The sequence below is a fragment of the Malaya genurostris genome, chromosome 3 (assembly GCF_030247185.1).
Source record: "Malaya genurostris strain Urasoe2022 chromosome 3, Malgen_1.1, whole genome shotgun sequence".
Taxonomy (NCBI): Eukaryota; Metazoa; Arthropoda; class Insecta; order Diptera; family Culicidae; genus Malaya; species Malaya genurostris.
Genome location: NC_080572.1, coordinates 250,133,511 through 250,157,553, shown reverse-complemented (window position 1 = coordinate 250,157,553; position 24,043 = coordinate 250,133,511). Strand labels below are relative to the sequence as shown.

Below are 24,043 nucleotides of genomic sequence, written 5' to 3'. Positions count from 1 at the left end.
GCTTTTTTCTGTTTTTTTTTTGCTCTAAATAATTGTCATTTTTTGAAACAAGGACAAGAAGCGTAAGGAACATAGACGAATGCATTATGATTGTATCATTTCACTGTTTCATAACTCAAAAACATAACGAACAGACAGGCGGCTAACTTCGGTATTTTTTATATTTTACCTGTTTCTCGAAGATGCTGGTGAGTTGTGAAATTCAAAATTAAATTTGAAAGTTTTCTTTTCAGTATGCGATTGGTTATTCGACTGAATGTCTGTATAAGTAGATATTTAAGTGTATTTTGTAGGCCATTTAAAACAAGGGCCGATCAAAACATATTTAATTCCAACAGTTTAACCAGAGATGACAGGTGAAAATTCCAACTATCTTTAGACAAGGTTGAAAAAGTCTGTAAACTAGAAAAAAGAATGCTAGCAATACGGTGTTTTTAAAAGTCACTAAGCTTCAACGAATGTTGCGAAAGAAGTCTCAAAAGTCTGTAGCAAAAAATGTCTGCAGATTATTTTTAAAATTTACAAATTTACAGACAAATCTGTAGACCTGGCATCTCTGAGTCCAACGAAAGTGTTTCCAGATCGATTAATATAGAACCCGTATTGAACACGCTCTATGAACATAACTCATGGTTTGAGCTGCGTTTACTCAAATTCATAAACTGGAACAATATGTCAAAATTTAAGTATGGATTTGAGTAAAATTTACTAAGGCCATGAATTCTCTCGCATTTATTCATACATTAGAGAAAACGTTGAGTTTCCAAACATTTGAGTGAAAAAAGTACTTCTAGCACTTCAGTGCGTTTTCTTTATCGGAATATTCTTATCGAATTTAAGAATGCAAGAATACGTCGTTTTTCAGTTTCGTTTCTAGATCCGGCTTTTGAAATCATTAGTCATCAATCATAGATGTGTTCAATAGTAATTTTGTGATTTCAATTATGCTATGTGAGAGATCCTACATAAGGATATCAAAATCGTTCAATTTTGACTCCAATGCGGTCAAATTGAACGGTTTTCAATCACTTTTTTGCCCTTCTTATTTAAAAGGAAGAAGAATGATTTTAATTAGGGCATCCTTTTATATAAACATTAACGAAAAAGAACTTATTTATTTTGAGTGCCAAAAACTAAAATTTTGAGTTAAATTCTTTGAATATGTGAAAATAATATTTATTCCTTATTTTGAGTAAAATATACTCAAATTTTGACAGCTTCGTCCCTCACTCAAAAATGAGTTGATAGGTGGTAACTCAAGTTCAGAGTACGTGCACTTTTCAATGAATTTGAGTGGTGTGTCACTCAATTTTGAGTTATGTTCAATGAGAGTGAAAGATTTGTTCATGATCGTAAAATTTTACTCTCAAGTGAGGCCGTCGAGAGAAAATTTTGACCTAGGGAAGCCACCGTTGAATTTCCGGACCACCTGAAAAAGTCCGGACCCGAGGTGGTTCCCCACTTCCTCTCAAATGTCAAAAAGTGAGTTATACAGACTTAGAAAACTGAATAACTTTTACTCTGCTTCTAAATTAACAACAAATTTTGAACTTGCTTTGAACAGGCTGTGCGAGAAAATTTTGTAAACCATAATAAGTGATCACTCGGGCCACAGGCCGAAACTATCGGAAAATTTTTAAGAGTGTCCTTCAAACTAAAATTATTCGTACACGGCAAACTCATTGCACTCAGAAATAAGCACTTTCGTAGAAAAATAAATCATGACTACCGTCTAGTATGTAGGTCTCCATTACTCTCAATTCACTTGAAACTATCTCTCCACGTTATCGAAGACTGAGTAAGTGTTCTTCTAATTGGCTTGGAGTTTATCGAAAATAAAAAAAAAATCAAAACTTTTGTCATATAGCGACAGTTAGTCATTCTACTAAGGTATTCACACATATTAATGTGATTACAATCCCGACAAAACATCATCGCATCACCCAGAAACCAAACAAAAATAAAGAACCGGTGAAAAGTTGTTCCTACAGTATAGACACCCTTTCCTGCTTTGTCAGTGTCGGAAACCATCGGCACATCGAGTTTTCACAGAGCACAGGCGTTACGAAGCGCTATCATTTTTGCCACCGACAGTGCCACCTACCGGCCAGCACTAGTAAGCCCCCTCGAAACGAACGAACTCATGTAGTATATCATTTCTTTTTAATCATCATTGCAATTTTCCCGGATTTTCCATTTTTCACAGTGTTGATCAGTACATCAACCCAGAGCTTCTCTATCGTCATCTAATTTTGTTTGTTTTATGTCTACGTCTACCAAGCAAACCAATCGAGCGAAAAAACACTAACAACTATCGCAACTATCGGTTTTCGTTTGCCTTGCCTTTTTTTTAGCCCTTCACATTCCATTTAGCTGCCTGACGTTTCTCTACTTCCTGACCGTTCCTATCTAGGATTCACGTTTGAACGCCCATACACACGCGCACTTAAAGTCTAAAATCGTCCTATTTAAAAATTAAATAGCTGCATTACACCCAAGTGTTTAAAAAAGAAACATTTTTGCAAGGTCCTACTGATCAATAACGGAGTAACAACAAATCCGAATCACGAATTGTACCAAGTGTAGACCCATACTGATTGGACATGTGCAAAGAATGCCAAAATCGCTGGGGCGAAGAGGACGCGCGTGCAAGACGAGTACAGAGGCACTTGATTCAGAACTGGAATGTGGACCAATAAGGATCGTTTTTCTAAGTTGAATTGACAGATCTACAAGTTTTTTAATAACTGAAATTTTTAATCAATACGCTTAAGTTATTGAGTTCATAAATCGTACCTCAACTGGGCATGAACGCTGCGTATAAAATATGGGCGAGTAATGTATTTATAATGTAGGTACTGATATAAGGCATAAACAAGCAAGTTACGAAAATTGACGAAGGAAAATGACTTGACGGCGATAATTCATCAAATACCACAGGCGCGTACCCAGAAAAAAATTCGGGGGAGTTTTAAAACATATTGATTGATTTCCATACGTATGGAAATATGTGTATCATTTTTTGGAAAATGCTTGGTAATAATGTCGTTTGTTGAAAATTATCCATTTTATAATTGAATTTCATCCAAACACAAAGCAAAACGTTCCAGCACCAGTGTGAGAAGTGAGTACACGTGGTTTTCCCCAAGAGGGTTAGTTTCGTGATCAATTATTTTCTAATGTGTAGAAACTAGATAGTAATAAAAAACCTGTTTTAATCCACCTAGTGGTGTATTGATGGCTTTCTCGTATTACTCATATTCTCACATTTTCTTATATGTGGTATTCTTCGAAATTATATTTTATTGCTACTTGAAAGAAAACAAAAAAAAATCAATTAGCACAACAACAACCAATAAAATGAGACAGTTTTGCTATTGCAGGAACTTCTGCAATCGGTGAAAATGAAGTCGGTTCGAATGACCATCTGTTAACATGACTTACAAACTGTATTTGTTTTAGTCGATTTTATAAGCTTTTTATATGATTCGGCCATCGTACTTTAAACGAGGGATTAAATTTTAAATACTTATAACTCTAGAAATGGCAAAAATGAAATTTTAAACACTTGCATCCGCGCAAAGTTCAGAAGTTCAGGAGTTTTGGCCTTTTATTTGAACCTAAATTTGTGAATATCGGTCAAGCGACCTCTACGAAATGTGAGTGAGTTCCATTTTTGAGTATATGACCACTATTTCAGGAACAGGAAGCCGGGAATAGCCCAAGACTCTTCGTATATGATGCTGTGGCTCTTTAGTTTTATACATAAATATTGTTTTTTTTTACAAAAAAAAGTACTTAAAATCGATCGAAATCGATTAACGAGTATTGGACCCCAATTCTATCTCTTAACCACGTGTACTAACTTCTCACCGAACCGCGTTGTCAATGTCGTAATTTCCTGTCGAAATAATGAAGCTTATCGCATATTTCGTAGAATTCCTAATCGAAATTACTACTGAATTTTTCGAGCTCGTCCTTCACGATAAAGTGCAATGGATCTCCAGTAGCATAGTACTGGAACGTTTTGCTTTGTACTTGGATGAAATAATGATGAAAAATTAAATAATGAATTGATGAAACAAGTATTAACTACACCAAATTAAAAAATGCTGAACGGTAACAGCAAATGTACTTATTTGAATTTTTTTCTAGATTTTGTAAATATTTACCGAATTTCCAATAGCTTATCGTTCGTTCATTAGTTCGATAATTGAATTGATTACAAAGCGTTTGGTAATAAAATTGTGGATCTGTCAAAATCTGAACTCTGCCCTAAAGCGAATTCATACCGTTATACCATATTTGGAAGAGCTTGGACTGGAGACAACCTTCCCAAACTCAACTTCAACTCTTTAATTGCCATATTTACGGAGGTAGGATGATTCTATGAATTTTCATTGCATTTGATTTTTGAATCTACCACTCCATTTACAATTTATTGAAAATGTATTTGAGATATTTAGAAAGAGATGATTTGGGGAAAGCATTAGAATTATGTTTGCATTTGAAGAAAAATACTGCAGAGTCAAATCAAAATCAGTTTCAAAGTTCAGGAAGGATACAATCAAAGCACTTGACGGAGAGCTTCCCTCTCACCGTCGTATTCATCTATTTTCGAATACTGTTTGTATCAAATGATACTAAATCAGTGAACACCAAGATACAGATAGGAAATAAGAAACAGAACAACCAAAGTACTGTAACAAAGATGAAATATTTTATTATAGAATCACGAAATATAAATCATTCAGAGATAAAAAAAAGTAAGGAAAACAAATATGAATTTAAATGAAATGACTACCATTTGTTTTCATCGAATGGCCACGCATTGACTTTGCACCATTTCAATTCCTACGAAGAAGTCGAAAATGGGATGTCTGATTCTCGAGCTATCCACAAATTGCCAGAAAGATGGTCACTATTTCGACTATTTTTTTTCTCATTAAACGTTTCATTTTAACAAAAACACGCTCACTTCATATTTGGTTAATAAATGATTTTTAGATACATCGAAGAGCTTCGGTTTCATATTTTTAAAAACTGTGGAAAAGTTCAGTATTTGAAATTGTCCAAAATAATAACCAATCTACCATGCGTCTCCGGGCCTCGAAATATTTTTCTAAAGTTTGAGCGATTTCTATACCTATTTTTGATATTTAGAAAAAAGGTAAAAAAAACCGGAGCACATTTGTATTCCTTCTTTAATTGCTTCGGAACACATCACACCAAGTAGCAACGCAACGAACTTCCGTTTGTGAGATCAGATCGATATTTTACCATAATGCAATATTCCGTGCAAAGTTCTCTGCCCCACAAACTTTCTTCCAATGTGATCACTTTGTGCAGAAAGGCTGGACTAAACAGCCCACTCTAGTCTGATCGTAGCTTAACAGCAGTGAGAAACGGGTGTACGTTTTTCCATTAGCTATTGTGGTTGTGTTAAATGCGCAGGCAACTTCATGCATGCATTTTAGGAGCATTTACGCACCCATTCTCCACCAGACGGCGACTTTGGTGTCACGGGTTGCTCACCTACATTACTATTACACTGGGAAATCTATGTTGTTTTGGTTTATGCTAGTATTAACTTAGCCAAGCTTCGCAAGAATCACCTAAAAATGAGACTCCAAATACCAATCAACATTGATTTTGAGTACATATTGCATGAATTTTGCCTTGAGATGATGGCGGAGACATTCATACTGGCCCATTCAAAATTTAGAGCAGTACAATCAATTCCCCCCTGAAACAAATAGCTTTCAATCGTCATTCAATGGTATGCAGCATAACAGAATCCAAACGAAGGAGAAAACAACAAAAAGAAACAGAATTTAAAATACACGGAAAAGGCGACATAACGGGAACCAATAAATAAAACAAATCAACGAAAGTATGCTTATTGTTTTACTGATTTTATTTTCAAAAAATTATAGCGATAAAGTAAGAACCGTTTGCGGATTCCCTCGCACAAGCGATCATTAATAATTATTGTTGTTGCTATTGTTCTGTAACAAGGAAAACAGGATCTCTAGCCATCTGTGTATCCGTAGATGTCTAGTTAGCAGTAGTTTACAATAGTTGTTGCTTTTTTTTTACTTTCAGCTAGAGAAATAGACCCATACATGGGAGGTTTGAATGAAGTTGAAAGAAAATGTACATTTTATTTAAACACAAACGGATCTGCTTTTCTAACTGCGCTAGTCGGTGGCCTGCTGTTGTGAATAGGGTTCCGAAGGATGGTTTTGTTTTTGTATAGTTGAGGACAGAACTCAACGGAACTTACCGACGTATGGGACAGAAACTGACAGACAATTTGGTGGAAAGATAAAAAGGGTATAATTTTGATTATTATTCGTGTTTGCGTTAAGCTCGAAAAAAGAGAAAGAAAAATAAAGATCAAATCGTAAATATTATCATGAATGTTAATAATAAAAATCAACACCTAACCGCTTATTAGTGTATGCAATGAAGAAGAGAAAAACAGTCGCTTTTGATGACGTTTCGCTACTAGAAAATGTATGACGCTGTGATTTTCGTGTACGGATAACTAGGTGCAATTTACTAGCAGCTTTTGCCCATATTTGCTCTACATAAGAATAACAATTTACAAACAAAAACTCAATGAAGGTTTGGTAGGCTAAAAACAATGACAGTACATATTCGTTTCGCTAATAGTAAACAAAACAAGGAAGGATCGTTTATTTTTTTTTGCTTTCTTCATTGATTTGATAGTTACTTTGTGTGGGTTTGCGAACGCTACGATTGGATGGGGTTACTTTGATCTACTGTACAAACTACAAGGTAAATTTTACCGGTAACATATTTTCACGATTTGTTTTCTACAGTCGAGTGAGTGAGTGAGTAAGTGAGTGAGTGTTTATATGTATTATGGGTTACGCTTCAATCTACTATGCAATCAATCAATCAATCAACGGTCGTTTTGCTTCGACGTTATCCATCGAAGGATAAAATATAGGGACGTGTGGGATTCTCTCCAGACTCGTATCGCTCTCGATTTGTTTTTTTTTCTGTAGGTATTATACTTTATACACAGGCTTTCAGAGGTTTGCATTCCTTATTCAATGCATTCCGTTTGTTTTGATTAGTTTTTTCTCTTCTTTGTTCGTAATTACTAATAATATTGTTTTCACTATCGACTACAGGTTCTCTTTCAATCTTGGTACTATCACTAAGGTTTTTGAATCAGACTACTAATGGTTGTTTTTTTTTTAATTATTATTTTTGCTTGCTTGCTTATCAATCTGTTTCACTAATCAACGATTCATGCTTCGATGTCCCTTACTAAAATCAGCAATAATTAACATGCGTATTATTTCACTTCTGGTTTCATTTTTTTCAATAGTCAAACGTTCTACAGACTTTGTAATGCTTCTTCTTGTGTTTCTACAGCGCTTCTGGAAGCGACCGCTTGGCTTGGCTACTAGGGAAGGCTACCACCGGCGCAAAATCCAAATAAAAATTGTTTTCTGAGAGTGCAGTTGCTTGCAGTTCTGTGTTATTCTAGGCAAACAATAGGACAACGTTTACAACGGAACATTATAATAAATTAACTAACGGTAAGTCACTTGTACACTTTGACGTATGACTTGTCTAAAACCCATTTAATTTTTTCGACCGTTTCATCAGTTTTTGTTTTAGCTGTACGTGTTTTTAGTTTTTTTTTGTTTGTTTGATTGTAAATATAGATTAACTTCTCTGTTTCTTTCCTTACCAATATAGTTTATTTACAGACATAATTTCAACCATGTGTTGATTATGTTTCAAAATTACTGACGTTTCGTAACGACCTGGCCTTCTGTCACATTTCGATCAATTGGGAAAGTGCAGCAAATTGATAATCATTCGTTTCGAACTGCTAAGTTAACCCTCTAGTGCCTTTCTGCGTTTGTGGTGGAAAACAATTTCATATTTGGAACCTAATGTCCAAAAGTTGTAACTTTAATTAACCTCAAAATGTCATGCAGAAAAATTCTGATTTCCGATTTAAATGAGCATTTGGATTACTGAACAATCAGTAAAATTCTGTGTTGCCAAACTCGGGAATCGTTTTGTTTTTGTTTCGAAAATATTCATTTGACACCAGAGGATTACGCATTTTTTTTTTCCTTTCATTCGTTTAGAAATTCGTGTTTTTGTTTTAACAAATTAATGAAACTGATAACGATTAGCATACCTAATTAACCTTCAAAAGAGACAGACCGAAATCTCAGAGTAACTGCCGATTGAGTTTGGTCTAAACCTGGAGCAACATTTTTTATTTTAGTTTTACCGACATATGCGCTTTGCTGGTTTCGCTCTAAGCTAGTCTTTGTGAATATTGTATATTCGTAAGTACGATGTATGATTCGGCTTCACGATTGTGCAAAAACATGCGGCACTAAATGTTTCTTTGTTTTGCTGATGGATTGAGAAATCCGTCGGACAAGTCTACTAATGCCACGAGGTAATGCTTTTTTCTGTTTTTTTTTTGCTCTAAATAATTGTCATTTTTTGAAACAAGGACAAGAAGCGTAAGGAACATAGACGAATGCATTATGATTGTATCATTTCACTGTTTCATAACTCAAAAACATAACGAACAGACAGGCGGCTAACTTCGGTATTTTTTATATTTTACCTGTTTCTCGAAGATGCTGGTGAGTTGTGAAATTCAAAATTAAATTTGAAAGTTTTCTTTTCAGTATGCGATTGGTTATTCGACTGAATGTCTGTATAAGTAGATATTTAAGTGTATTTTGTAGGCCATTTAAAACAAGGGCCGATCAAAACATATTTAATTCCAACAGTTTAACCAGAGATGACAGGTGAAAATTCCAACTATCTTTAGACAAGGTTGAAAAAGTCTGTAAACTAGAAAAAAGAATGCTAGCAATACGGTGTTTTTAAAAGTCACTAAGCTTCAACGAATGTTGCGAAAGAAGTCTCAAAAGTCTGTAGCAAAAAATGTCTGCAGATTATTTTTAAAATTTACAAATTTACAGACAAATCTGTAGACCTGGCATCTCTGAGTCCAACGAAAGTGTTTCCAGATCGATTAATATAGAACCCGTATTGAACACGCTCTATGAACATAACTCATGGTTTGAGCTGCGTTTACTCAAATTCATAAACTGGAACAATATGTCAAAATTTAAGTATGGATTTGAGTAAAATTTACTAAGGCCATGAATTCTCTCGCATTTATTCATACATTAGAGAAAACGTTGAGTTTCCAAACATTTGAGTGAAAAAAGTACTTCTAGCACTTCAGTGCGTTTTCTTTATCGGAATATTCTTATCGAATTTAAGAATGCAAGAATACGTCGTTTTTCAGTTTCGTTTCTAGATCCGGCTTTTGAAATCATTAGTCATCAATCATAGATGTGTTCAATAGTAATTTTGTGATTTCAATTATGCTATGTGAGAGATCCTACATAAGGATATCAAAATCGTTCAATTTTGACTCCAATGCGGTCAAATTGAACGGTTTTCAATCACTTTTTTGCCCTTCTTATTTAAAAGGAAGAAGAATGATTTTAATTAGGGCATCCTTTTATATAAACATTAACGAAAAAGAACTTATTTATTTTGAGTGCCAAAAACTAAAATTTTGAGTTAAATTCTTTGAATATGTGAAAATAATATTTATTCCTTATTTTGAGTAAAATATACTCAAATTTTGACAGCTTCGTCCCTCACTCAAAAATGAGTTGATAGGTGGTAACTCAAGTTCAGAGTACGTGCACTTTTCAATGAATTTGAGTGGTGTGTCACTCAATTTTGAGTTATGTTCAATGAGAGTGAAAGATTTGTTCATGATCGTAAAATTTTACTCTCAAGTGAGGCCGTCGAGAGAAAATTTTGACCTAGGGAAGCCACCGTTGAATTTCCGGACCACCTGAAAAAGTCCGGACCCGAGGTGGTTCCCCACTTCCTCTCAAATGTCAAAAAGTGAGTTATACAGACTTAGAAAACTGAATAACTTTTACTCTGCTTCTAAATTAACAACAAATTTTGAACTTGCTTTGAACAGGCTGTGCGAGAAAATTTTGTAAACCATAATAAGTGATCACTCGGGCCACAGGCCGAAACTATCGGAAAATTTTTAAGAGTGTCCTTCAAACTAAAATTATTCGTACACGGCAAACTCATTGCACTCAGAAATAAGCACTTTCGTAGAAAAATAAATCATGACTACCGTCTAGTATGTAGGTCTCCATTACTCTCAATTCACTTGAAACTATCTCTCCACGTTATCGAAGACTGAGTAAGTGTTCTTCTAATTGGCTTGGAGTTTATCGAAAATAAAAAAAAAATCAAAACTTTTGTCATATAGCGACAGTTAGTCATTCTACTAAGGTATTCACACATATTAATGTGATTACAATCCCGACAAAACATCATCGCATCACCCAGAAACCAAACAAAAATAAAGAACCGGTGAAAAGTTGTTCCTACAGTATAGACACCCTTTCCTGCTTTGTCAGTGTCGGAAACCATCGGCACATCGAGTTTTCACAGAGCACAGGCGTTACGAAGCGCTATCATTTTTGCCACCGACAGTGCCACCTACCGGCCAGCACTAGTAAGCCCCCTCGAAACGAACGAACTCATGTAGTATATCATTTCTTTTTAATCATCATTGCAATTTTCCCGGATTTTCCATTTTTCACAGTGTTGATCAGTACATCAACCCAGAGCTTCTCTATCGTCATCTAATTTTGTTTGTTTTATGTCTACGTCTACCAAGCAAACCAATCGAGCGAAAAAACACTAACAACTATCGCAACTATCGGTTTTCGTTTGCCTTGCCTTTTTTTTAGCCCTTCACATTCCATTTAGCTGCCTGACGTTTCTCTACTTCCTGACCGTTCCTATCTAGGATTCACGTTTGAACGCCCATACACACGCGCACTTAAAGTCTAAAATCGTCCTATTTAAAAATTAAATAGCTGCATTACACCAGAGAAACGAAAACAAAGTAGAAGAAAAGTCCGTAACAGTAACTATGTATGTACGTACGTGGTCGCTGATCCTTAAATTGCATTGACTGAACACCTCTCTGTCGTACATATCGTACATATTCGGTTACTTCGATTGCATGTCGAATGGATGAATAAACAGTTTGCTCTGCTAAGGTTAAAATCATGCTGGTGTGATGTGTGTGTATGTTTGTGTGTGAATCTATGAGAGTTGCCTTAACTGTCGCCTCATTGTTTTCTCTTTAGACTATACTTTTTTTTTAATTAAGCTATCACTAATGTTTTCAGAAGCCGCCATGTGGTGTGTAAGTGTAAATCTGTTTCTCTTTTTTTTTAATATCTGCTCATTACTTTTGCTGCTCAGCTCTACTGTGAGTGAGTTTATCAACAACCCTACTGAAAAAAAAATGTAAATCAACACTTTTGTTATTCTATACACTGCCTAGCTTGCTTTATTTTTTTTTGGTAACGATGCTGTTGCTGCTGCTGCTGCCACATGGTTGTGTGTTGTTTGCTTTTCGTTTTCTCCCACTCTCCCGTTCTCGCTCACCGCGTATCTCATTCCAAATGAAACGATGCTGTTGCTGCTGTCTTTTTTTGTTGTTGCTGCTGCTGCTACTGTTGTTGTTGTTGTTGTCTACTGATGCTGGTGGCTTACGGGTAGTAGTTGCACTGTTTTAGCTTATTGTAGTAGCTGTTGTTTGCTGTTTTTTTTCTTGCTGTTTTCGTTTTTGTTGATGGTGATCATGGTGGACGTGGTGTGATAAACTAGGGATGCGTTGAGTTAGGATTATACTTCTTGATATTTGGATAGGCGGGCACGTAGTTCCATGTTTTCCTGTTTCAGTTGTTCCACTTCTCGGTGCAGGTTCATGTTCTAAAAGATAGAGAAAAAAACGTGATTTTTCAAATAGATACTGATAATAAGAAACATTTTGATCTGACGGCACGGTGAGGTCTTATAGGTAATTCGATAAATATACAAATTTGTTGTACCTTTAATCATTGATAAGCTGTGCATTCTGAATGACTCTTTTGATAAGGATCTTTCTTAGAATTGTATCTCTAACATGTGGATATCAAGATTTGAAACGGTCTGCAATTTTCCAAATATTGCATTCAACATCATTGTTCTGTTGACACTCTTTCTTGTTACACTTATAGATAGAAAAAATGAGAACGTTAAAATTTGTTTGTTTTGTTTTTTTATCTTCATTACAGAGGATTTACCAATGACTGAGCGAAAGAAACACAACGCTACTGACCTAGTAAAGCTTGAACCTCTTCTAACCTAGTAAGCACTTCCGAATTTAGAAAATTTTGGGACACAAATCTAGTAAAATTTCTTTACGAACATGCATCAATTTGTCAAAAAAGTATCTACAATGAAAAGTAATTCTGCATTTTTAACGACTCATTCATAAAACTTAATTGTGATTATTTCTTCATACCTTAAAGTTTTGATAAGATTAGACAAGACTAGACAAGACTAGACAAGACTAGACAAGACTAGACAAGACTAGACAAGACTAGACAAGACTAGACAAGACTAGACAAGACTAGACAAGACTAGACAAGACTAGACAAGACTAGACAAGACTAGACAAGACTAGACAAGACTAGACAAGACTAGACAAGACTAGACAAGACTAGACAAGACTAGACAAGACTAGACAAGACTAGACAAGACTAGACAAGACTAGACAAGACTAGACAAGACTAGACAAGACTAGACAAGACTAGACAAGACTAGACAAGACTAGACAAGACTAGACAAGACTAGACAAGACTAGACAAGACTAGACAAGACTAGACAAGACTAGACAAGACTAGACAAGACTAGACAAGACTAGACAAGACTAGACAAGACTAGACAAGACTAGACAAGACTAGACAAGACTAGACAAGACTAGACAAGACTAGACAAGACTAGACAAGACTAGACAAGACTAGACAAGACTAGACAAGACTAGACAAGACTAGACAAGACTAGACAAGACTAGACAAGACTAGACAAGACTAGACAAGACTAGACAAGACTAGACAAGACTAGACAAGACTAGACAAGACTAGACAAGACTAGACAAGACTAGACAAGACTACACAAGAGAAATACGACGTAAAAATGCTTTACTTACTTTAATTTCGCTAAGAATTTAATTTCCAATGAACTAGACCTTGGACAATGACCATTGTAATATGGGTAACACGTAATTAACTAAGAGTTGTTTTTTTATTTTGTAATATAATTTTGAAGGCACACTGTTTCAACTCTAAACTGCCGAGAGCACTTTCAGGGTTGCCCTAAAAATGTGTTTTGCTAACAAATCCTAAATATGTGGTAATCTCCAATAAAATTGTATTCACTCAAACATGATATGCTGATTAGTTTTTTTTTGAACAACATACTTAACAAATTGACAAAGAAAATCACACTTAGATTTTATTTATCATGGTATTCTCCTTGCAGAACAATACAAATGTTTCAACCTTTCTACGTCCCTTTTATACAACCACTTAACCTCAGAAATACTTCATTATTTTTGAATTTTGGAAACAGAAAATAATCGCTAAGAGCTATGTTAAATCTGGCGAATATAGTGGATTCTATACAATTCAAATTTCAATTCATGGATTTTAGTCATTTGTAACGATAAATTAAATTCAGCAGCTATTCTTCGTGAATATTCTTCGATGAGTTTAGTTTTCATGAAATTATTTCAATGACTGTCGTTTTAAATGAATTAAAATTTTGAAACTGCAAGACCAAGGATCTATCGAAGATAGAATATGTATGAAACCTTAAAATAATTACTTTCAATCTAAACGTGTGACAATCGATTAAGCATTCCATTAGATGTATAAGTGAATTCCTCTTTAAAATGTTTGTCATTATTTATGGTACTTCCAGACACGGCAGAAACGGTATACAGCGACCAGCATAACACAAAATAGTCTGTATATCCAGGAATTAGTATGACGAATAAATTGAAATAGTTTTGAGTCCAACTTTGAAGATATTTTAGTATCGTCATCTTCTATGACGGGTTGAATTTTAAAAACTCTTAACCCTGTAATTTTAAAATTGGAAGTCGGAACCGGATCAATTTTTGTTCATTAAATTCGATTTGGCCTTTTTTCTAGCTTCTCTTTAGCTTCGATACTTTCGGAAACGGAATTCGGAAATCGGTGTAGCCGAAGTCAGTTAAATTCGCCTAATGGATTGTTAACTATTTCATTAGATTCGAAATTTTTGAAAATCAGTGTAGTCATCTTAGAGAAATCGTAGTGCGTTCTACATCAAATTTTTGGGTACCTTCCGGGATCGAAAACTGATCTTAAGACCTTTCATTTGAATATTAGATGAACTAAATGCCATCTACGAGCAAAATGAGTGACATTATTTTAATTTCATTCCATGTATCATCCTGTGGTTCCGCAATCAGAAGTCGGATATAAACGTAATTCAGGAACCTTGTTTGGGAGTATACTACTTTTCATATGAGTCTGAGTTTGTAGAAAACGATTTAGCCATCTCCGAGAAAATTGAGTGAAGTTATTTGTCACACACGCATCTGCTGAACTGAGTCGTATGGTATATGGAAGTTATGTTCTTCCAACATTTATTTCTGTAAGTAGTTTAAATCAATATAATTATGGAATTACTTTCAACTCGAAAGTGCTGGTATCATCTGGTTAACATATGCCATATTCGAACGATTATGTTGCCAAAAACGAACCGTGCTAAAATCGGTCCGAGGCAAATTGTCATGAAAAAAGATGCTGTACACAGTCTATTTGGTACTTAGAAACAATTGTATGTAACAGTAAAAAAAATCGTGTTTCACGTTTCTCCCAAGCATTGCTTTGTCATACGGCGCTCAAAACGCCTACTGCTGGAATAGGGAAAAAAGTCGCTTATACAAAAATGTCGATATCTCCGTTGAAAATGGACGGATTTTAACAATCTATGACTTGTTGGATAGCTATTACCTTGTGGAATCTAAGTGTAGAAACATATTCTGTTTTCAAGGTCAAATGTGACAGATACTGTCAAAAAAACTAAAAACTTTGACATCAAACTTCGTATAACTCAAAAAGTAAACATCCGATCTCAAAACCATTCAATAGAGTTCAGGGTGACGGGAAGACCTTTCATTTGCGACTAGTTTGATCAAAATCGATCATGCCATCTCTGAGATCTCGACTTCTTTGTTGACAACACACATACAGACACACACACACACATACACACATACATGGACATTTGTTCAGTTCGTTGAGCTGAATCGATTGGTATATGACATTCGGCCCTCCGGGCCTCGGAAAATTTTTCTAAAGTTTGAGCGAATTCTATACCTATTTTTTGTATACAAATAAACCTCTATTTACGTAACTTATATATGTATATATGTATTAATATACGTACGCATGTGTGCAGATATATGTATTTCTTTATACATATAAATATTGGTGAAGTAAAAGCGATCATTTATATGTATAAATAAATACACATATACGTAAATGAGTGAGTGTGTAAGCATACATACATACATATATAAGGTTCGTAAATGGAGGTTTGGGTGTATATAAAAAAGGTAAAAAAGGTAAAACGAAGAAATACCGAAATAAGCAAGACACGTACGGCGAGAGAATGACGCAATTTTGCCTAGGCAATTCTGACAGCAGTCGGAATGCAGCCAAGCTTCTGCCGGTTGCCAGAATTCTTCACAAACGGGATTGAGTTATTCGATCGTGTTTTGTTTCGAGACGATATTACATATGGGGCATTCCACGCAAAATCAGCCACCCAAAATTTTTTTTTCATCTAACTACTATTTTTCGGTAAAGAACTCAAAAATATTCGACACATATTTTTTTATTGCAATATAATACGTGAAATTTTCGAGATATGATTTTTTAAAATTTCGCGTTTTCAAAAAGAACCTTTTTTCAACAGCCTATACTATAAAATCTAATAAAGATACAAAATTCGTCCAAGACAAGAAATGTGCGTCTTTTCCTTAGCTTTCAAATAAGCGATTCCATAAAACAACCTTTAAAGTTAATATAATGAAAAAAGTTAAAAATTAATAAACAAACAAATTTTAAACTCGGGTCTAATTTTTTTTTGTTGAAAAAAGAAGCCTTAGGGGTTTAACTTAATCTTGGTAGAGTTTCAGAGTGGAAAGATCAATACTTTCGGAGCAGTGAATTTTTCAATTTCGACCCGCACGCGCGGAGCGTACCGCAGCGCAATTCGCTCGGATACGGGCTTAAAAGGCTATCCGCATTATGCCGATCCGACTGATCCGAGCTCTACAGCGGTGACTTTTTTTCTGCTTCGGTTATGGCTGAGCTTCACATGCAATCTTTCATTGCTCGAAAACAAACTTCATATTTTCAAAATGTGAAAAAATTGAAGAGTGACGAATGTTTAATAATTTGCGATTTTGCGGAAAATTACGCCTTCGTTATTCAAAACGCCATAACTGGCTTTCCTTGGAACGAAGACCAAGCGACTATATTCCCCATTATTTTCTATTATAAAATGAAGAGCAAATCGATCATAAAGCATTAGTAATTATTTCTGATTGCAAGAAACATGACGCAATAGCTGTGTATGTTTTTTCTCGAAGCTCTCAATCAATATTTTTTCAATACTATCCACATATAGGCACGTGCATCTATTTTTCTGACGGCGCTCCTCAGCAATTCAAAAATGTAAAACACTTTGCGAATATATTTCATCATTGGCATGATTTTCATCGTTTTGCACAGTTGAATTTTCACGCGACAGCTCATGGAAAAGGGCCATGCGACGATGCTGGAGGAAGTATCAAAAGAATGGCACGTCATGAAAGTTTACAAATGATTGTCAAATTTCGACCGCGAAACGAGTGGGCTAGGAAAGCATCTTTTCTAGTCATATACAAATCTTCGGAAGATTATGTAAAAGCAGAGAAATCGTTTCGAAAAATGTAAAACTATTTCTGGAACACAATCGTTTCACTATGTTGAGCCGCACGGAGACAAGGCATTAAAAATGAAAGTTTTCTCTTCCCAGGACACGTTTGAAGTATTCAGTTTTTGTAAACCAGAAAATCCAAATCATAGAAAAATTGCAACTGTGCAAAAACTTTATGTCACCATTATTTTACTACTCACGTAAATCCTTTGTCCCAATTTTACTCGCTTTCTGCCTGAAACGTTGTTAACAATAAACTGACAAAGTTATGATTCGATCTGTGGCGCGACATGTGTCGACAAGTAAAGCCCGTATCCGAGCGAATTGCACTGCGGCACGCTCCGCGCGTGCGGGTCGTGATTGAAAAATTCACTGCTCCGAAAGTATTGATCTTTCCACTCTGAAACTCTACCAAGATTGAGTTAAGCCCCTAAGGCTTCTTTTATGAACAAAAAAAAATAAAAAAAATTAGGCCCAAGTTTGTTTTTTTTTTATTTGTTTATTGATTTTTAACTTTTTTTATTATATTAACTTTAAAGGTTGTTTGAAAGCTAAGGAAAAGACACACATTTCATGTCTTGGACGAATTTTTGTATGTTTATTAGATTTTACAGTATAGGCTGTTGAAAAAAGGCGCATTTTTGAAACGCTGACGCACTGACGAGCTGAATGCGAAACGTAAAAAGTGAAAATATCACTCTTAGAAAAAATGAAATTTACGCTTGACGTAAATTCAAATGTGCCGTAATTTCTTCGGTGATGACACAATATTACATCTACTAACATGTAAATATAGATTTTGCGTCTGTATTGATGTAAGCTTCAGTTCAATTCACTGTGATGTTAATGATATGACTGATCTTTACATGCTTTGTGTTGTAAATGTAAGTGAATCGCGACGCACCTTTTATGTGCATCTATGAAGATGTAACTCTTTCTAAGTGTGTAGTTATGTGCACCTAGCACAAAACCGTTACCTATGCGATACCAAAATATTCCAAAAAAAAAACAAACTTAATCAAACTTATTCGTTGTTGTACTCTGTAATGTTCAAATTCGGAACAGACTCGTAAATTGCAGCAACTCCTGGAACCTTGGTAAGTAATATATAACTACTAGAAGTATACAAGAATTCAAGATTTTAAACTCAAAATCCAAAGTCATTAGCCTGGTTGCCATAGCAAATAATAAAGTAGTAGCCGGGGCCCCAATTGGACGGATTTACCCCTTCGCACGGCTCTCATTATAAATATATATCTATCAGAACTTAAAATTGTCACGTATTTTCTATGAAAGAATACAATCCAGCAGCTTCATTATTCGCCAATAATTGCATTCAAAATAAACGAAGAGAGCTGGCTAAACAGAGTAAACGAAAGAAAGAACACAATTTTGAAACTACTAATCCACTTTTGTCGTTGACTGGACAGGGATCTCGTTTTCAAAATTTACAATCGAAGCTGAGAGTGACATTTATTTTTCGTCATATTCGTCGGTTTTGAGTAAATGAAAATGACTTTTATTAGCTCTGATCTCTACCATATATTACATTACATTCGTGACCAGGATTGCCACATATACAGATTAATCTGTGTTTTACGGATTTTTCAGTTGCATTTGTGACCAATTTTCCGTATATGCAGTTTACAGATATTTGGCCAAAAATACAGATTCTTGCAGATTTTTGATAACTTAGATTAAAAATTGTGTTTTTTTCTCAAAGTAAAACCATTATCTTGATTTTGTGTTAATTCTAAAAAGAAAATAAAACTTACATAAAAGCGAATATAAAGTACATTACATCTGGTCCCATCTGCTAAAAAAATTCCTCTATGCTCACTGCAACTAGTGTAGGGTAATTTCTTATGCTTTCAAAAATTGTCTTCTGATAAGATGAAAACATGATGGCCTCGGTCGTAACGTAAGGCAATAATAAAGAAAAATTGTCAATTGCATTCTACCTAATAAACGAAAGTGAAAATAATCAGACTAAGTTCTCACTTTCAGATTGGACTTTAAAAATAATAAGCTTGTTTTTCGTGGGAGCGGGTCATTTCGTCGAAAGTCGTTTTGCCGAATGCCATTTCGCCGAAAGAGTCGTGGCGTAGCCGCATTAGATATTTTTTCATTTTTACTTAATAAACGGAAAATACCACATACATTTGCCTGGTAGATACACACAAGGATGGCTTTTATCGTGTCAAAGAATGTTCACTGACAACTCTTCAACGATTGAATCAGTGCCGTCAAAGAGAATTGGAAATCATCGCAACAACAAAAACCCGGCATGGCTCATTTAACATAGAATCGACACCAGTGCGAGAGCGAATTTCTCTCGATGACATATCTGAGAATCAAAGGTTGGCACGCCGCTGTGGGGATCTTCTCTGAAGCAACAAACGGTCGCTTATTCTCGTTTCGCGATCCGATTCTATACAGGCAGTTGATAATTGCGATATTCCAACTATGTGCATATAATCTTTGTATAAGTTGCGTCTATGAAAATGTATGTGAATGCTCCACACAAGGGTTTTGAAATATTGCAACCTAGTATGAGAATCATCAAGTTGAATCACCGACTCGATTTTCTGCGATAATTGTCAACTTGCGATTCTCTCTTGGGAAATTCCACACAGCAACGATCATTATCAGACTGTAATTTTTTTTAAGGGCCGAGAAATACTCAGAGTATGAAGTGGAGCGAAGGAATGTAGAACAATTCTCTCGCGGTTCATGCATTGAGAGACTCGAGTTCTTGTAGCATCTTCTACCGGATTGAAAATGTTGTATACAATATAGATAGCAATATAGCAGCTTCTGTGAAATTTTCGGCAATCACCAACACTGGATACACCTATGCTATTGCTTTGATGCTTAGTAGCTAATAGTCAAGAAGTTTTCTTGGGAACTCCGTTCTGAGGTTCATGAATCAATCTTTATTCAATAGTACAAGAATAAATCTTTATTCAAGAAGCACAATTGTAGGTCAACAAAACGGGTGTTAACGCTATCATCTTTCATTTGTCTTTAATATGAATCAATTCTAATTAATTCATATACAGATTTTCAATGCAGGTTTTTTATCCCCCGATACAGAATTACAAATTTTTCTTCTGCAAAATGCAGATTAAAATGTGGCAACCCTGTTCGTGACATTCAGTAATTGACACTGTTTTCATCGATCAAATGTAAACAAAGAGAGGCTCATTTAGGGGTTAGCCAAATTTTGTGCTAGGGCACATAACCGTTTTTATTATTTTTACGTTTCGTCTTTGACTCATCAGTGCAGAGCAGTTCAAATTGAACTGCTTAGTGCTAAACTCGGCAGTTCAATTTGAACCGCTAAGCAGACGTAAAGTTTCTACTTACAGAAAGTTTTCTACTTACAGAACACTTTTTGTTTTGCAACGGAGTGCAATGTCTTTTCTGACGTGCCGAACGAGGCACTGATGAGTCAAAGACGAAACGTAAAAATAATAAAAAAGAGAGGCTGTTATTTGCAGTTAGGTCCTTTTGTCGGACTGTTTCGAATTTTTCCGCCCGCAAATCTGCTAGCACTGTACATTCACCATGGAATTTTAGCTGGCCATCAACAATGATGTCAGATCTACGGAAATCTGGAAATGATGGATAGAAGGATTGTTTTCCTCGTGGCATTTCCGGGAACGATTCCCCGATTTTGCTCATAATTCGACGATAGTTAAAATCGAAAAAACTGGATCAAGCTCCTTTCATAGCCCATTGACGAAATCCCCACCGTACGGTCAGATCAAAAATTGGCTCAAGTTGTGACCTACCTCTTTTTCCAGGTAACCAGCTCGAAGCGCGATTTGATTCTCTTTCATTCGTCGGGCGTCGCGGGATCGCTTCGCGGCCATGTTGTTCTTCCGGCGCCGTGCCCAGTACTTGTCGTCTTTCATGTCGTCCGGTACGAACTGTTTTCGGGATTTCTTGATCATGGGCTGCGGTTTCAGTTCCTCGTCCGAGAAAGCCCGTGTCCGGGGATCGAAGTCCCGGGTCGTCGAGGACATCGAGAATGCTGTAACATCGAAAACTAACATTTACAACTATGAGGGAAACGCACTTGAGAAGGAAAATCAAAAACGGTCCGAACCAATGCAAAACAGGCAGCTTCGTTTGCGTGCTGTAGCTTGTAGCTTTGCTCTCGCTCTCTCTCTCTTGCTGGTTGGAAGGACGTTTTTTTCCCTGGAGGACAGTGAAAGCTGGACAGGGCAGGGCATGGCAGGCCAGGATGCCTGGTGGTGGGGATTGTGTATATCTGAAAGGGCGGGTCTACTTACTCGAGTCGGCCGGCGACGGTGGGTTTATCGTGTCCGGACTCATGCAATCTGAGGGCGATGGGGAGCGTTCTCGTTTCGTCGTCACCTGACTGAGGCCCAGCGAAAGGCCGGCACACTGCACCAAGCTGTCGGAGCGGCCGTTGAGGCTGGTCGAGTGGCCCAGGTGACTGCTCGGAAGGCCGTCCACCGGGATACCGTTCTCTGATAGGAATTCATCGAGGTCGGCATACTGTGAAACAAGAAAACGGAACGGGTTTAGTTGGTTTGTATCAGCAAAATTTTTGGTTAAACCAGAGGTTTCTGATAGATTTATGTAAATGAATAATGAGTCGTCATTTGTCTAAACGAATGCTTTTTTTAACGTTGGCATCAACTTAACTGCACCTCTTATCGAAACACAACATGAAACAAATTGAGAGTGATTAATGAAATAAGTTTACGTTGCTTCGACGATGAACTCAAACGCGAAATTCTTACCAAATCCGTAGTACATTTCTTTCGTTGAGTCAAGAAATACATCACAACTCAGAAATAACCCGATAAAACCATTTTGCTGTACACGTATGTTGTGTATGTTTTGGATATTCACTATTTCTCACATCCATCTATTGGAAAGGCACTAATTCAAATCGCTCTTCACCTTCACTAAAACAGTAGAGCAAAGGGTATTAACTTATAATGCAAAAATGTACGATTTCGCTGACTTCACCGTAGAAACGAGGCAGACTGAAACTCTTAGTCGATCAGAGGTTTTATTTCCTGAAGACTGTAAGTTATCATTTCGTTTAGCACTCGTTTGATTGTTTAACTAATTATTGCCAACTCCGGCAGCCACGCATTTAGATTCTAATTTTATGGGGATAGATCACTGTTGAAAAGTTCTGAAAGTTCATTTTATTGTATGTCATAATGTAATCCAGGAGAAGTCATAAATCTGTGTGGGGGATATATTTGTTCAATGATTTAACTACCAATCAAACGAGCTAAACGTCAATCTAAAATTTATTTGTAGGCTACCCGAAACTGTTGCTTAACCTGTTTGATTAGTGGTTAGATTATCAATAAATAAATCATTCTCAATAAAAGGAGATCCCCTGAAACAAGCTACTAAATGTGTCAACCTATTCGGCGAGCTCATAAAACGTGTCTCAATACTGCATATACTCAATCAGTTTAAACTTACTTACTATACAGAGTTGATAAGCGCTTAACGAAGTACGTTCTGTTTAGCACACTACAAAAAATTGAGAAAGACTATCCTTCTTCTTCGACGGCTTTAGAAACAAAAACGACGTCGATTTTCAGACGTCAATTTTTATCGATGAAACGCGCAGGAAGATAAATGCAAACACGGTTTAATCCTAAGTTGACAGTTCAATTAAGTTGTTTGAAATCTCCGTTTTTAATGTACAACTTCTTCGCATCCGATCAGTTATTAAACTTCCTTAGAATTCCCATAGAAGATTCGATTGATTATTTGTTTGCAAGACAATCGAAAATAAAATTAGAAAATTAGAAAAAAAAATTGCTCTAGCTCTAAGATGCCAGAAGCAATTCATTCTTTGTTGTATTTATAATCTATCTAGGTACTATTGAAGAGTCAAATACACGCTAATATCACGAGATAACGAAATGGTAATGCTTTTGACATATTCCATATACTTTAAAATTGTTCGAACCATACCATAATTTGTCAATTAATCTCTAAATTAAACCATACAAATTCAAAATTTTCAGATATAAGCAGCACCCAATATAAATTCCCTTGAGCTCAGTCGTTTACAAGCTCTATTGTTTTGGTTCCATAATGCCAAAACTTCTCGATAATCTAATACTTCTTCAAGTGAAGTCGAACAAAGTTCGATGATCGACTTCGAATTGAGAACCATAATACGGAACATAGCCGATTCGATAAAATTTTAGTCGAATCGAGATACATAATGCCACCCCTATTTCTAACCGCCGATCTTCAGACGTGGCAATAAAAGCGCTGCGTTGCTTCTCTGGCAGAAAGACGTCAGAAATTCGAAAAAGTAGACAATCTTTGACATCTTGAAGCGGGCCCATGGGCAAGGTTTTCACCGGAACTCCAGAAAGATTGATCGATGGGCCTGCACTCGTTTGATTCAATTCCGGTTCTGTTGGTTCGTTCTGTGCATCAAACTATTATTTAACAAATTCAGTTTATCTGACATAAATCAACTCACAAAACTATCCACAAAATACTAAGCGACCATTCCAATTCAGCTCGCTTCTCATTACAGAACTTAAGACAAAAATGTTCATTGAGAGTATCAAGGTCCTGTTGAAAACTACGTTTTTATATTTTATGAGAAAGTGGAATTTAGTCGAGTTTAGATAAAAATAAGCAACTGCAATTTGAGTGCAGTGACATTTCATGATACAATGTATACTAGAAGAATTTTACAGTATTTTGACGTGAATACGTCCTACATTACAATGGGCGCCTTATCAAAATTCACTCCGTGCAAGAATTGCATTCAACACAGCAACATATTTTTTTTTTCATGCCATAGGGAATATGATCAACAATTCATGAAAAAAACTTCAGTAGTATGAGATAACTATAAATAACTCAAAATACAGGATTTTTTTTTAAATGTTTGGTATGATCAAGCATTAAGGAGAAATTCAGTACCAAAATAAGGTGCGCAAAACTCCATCCGCATTGATTGAACGAATCATCGCACAAAGTGTATCGTGCAAAGCCGACACAATACAGAATATTTTCAGTGATTGAGAGCAGTGGGTTTACGACACGTTTTGCT

At 35.9% G+C, this 24,043-nt stretch overlaps 1 protein-coding gene across 10 annotated transcripts in view; it reads right to left on the bottom strand.

The window, feature by feature from the left end:
* Positions 1–5,899: 5,899 nt before the first annotated feature.
* Positions 5,900–24,043, bottom strand: part of LOC131437950 (hepatic leukemia factor) — a 421,032-nt gene continuing 402,888 nt past the window's right edge. For all 10 annotated transcript variants that reach the window (XM_058607647.1, XM_058607646.1, XM_058607649.1 and 7 more), the window contains 3 exons: positions 21,255–21,483; positions 20,751–20,992; positions 5,900–11,862 (listed from right to left, as the gene is read on the bottom strand). In XM_058607647.1, the coding sequence (XP_058463630.1) occupies positions 11,776–11,862; positions 20,751–20,992; positions 21,255–21,483 (558 nt within the window). In that variant the 3' untranslated portion in view covers positions 5,900–11,775. The remainder of the gene's footprint in view (positions 11,863–20,750; positions 20,993–21,254; positions 21,484–24,043) is intronic.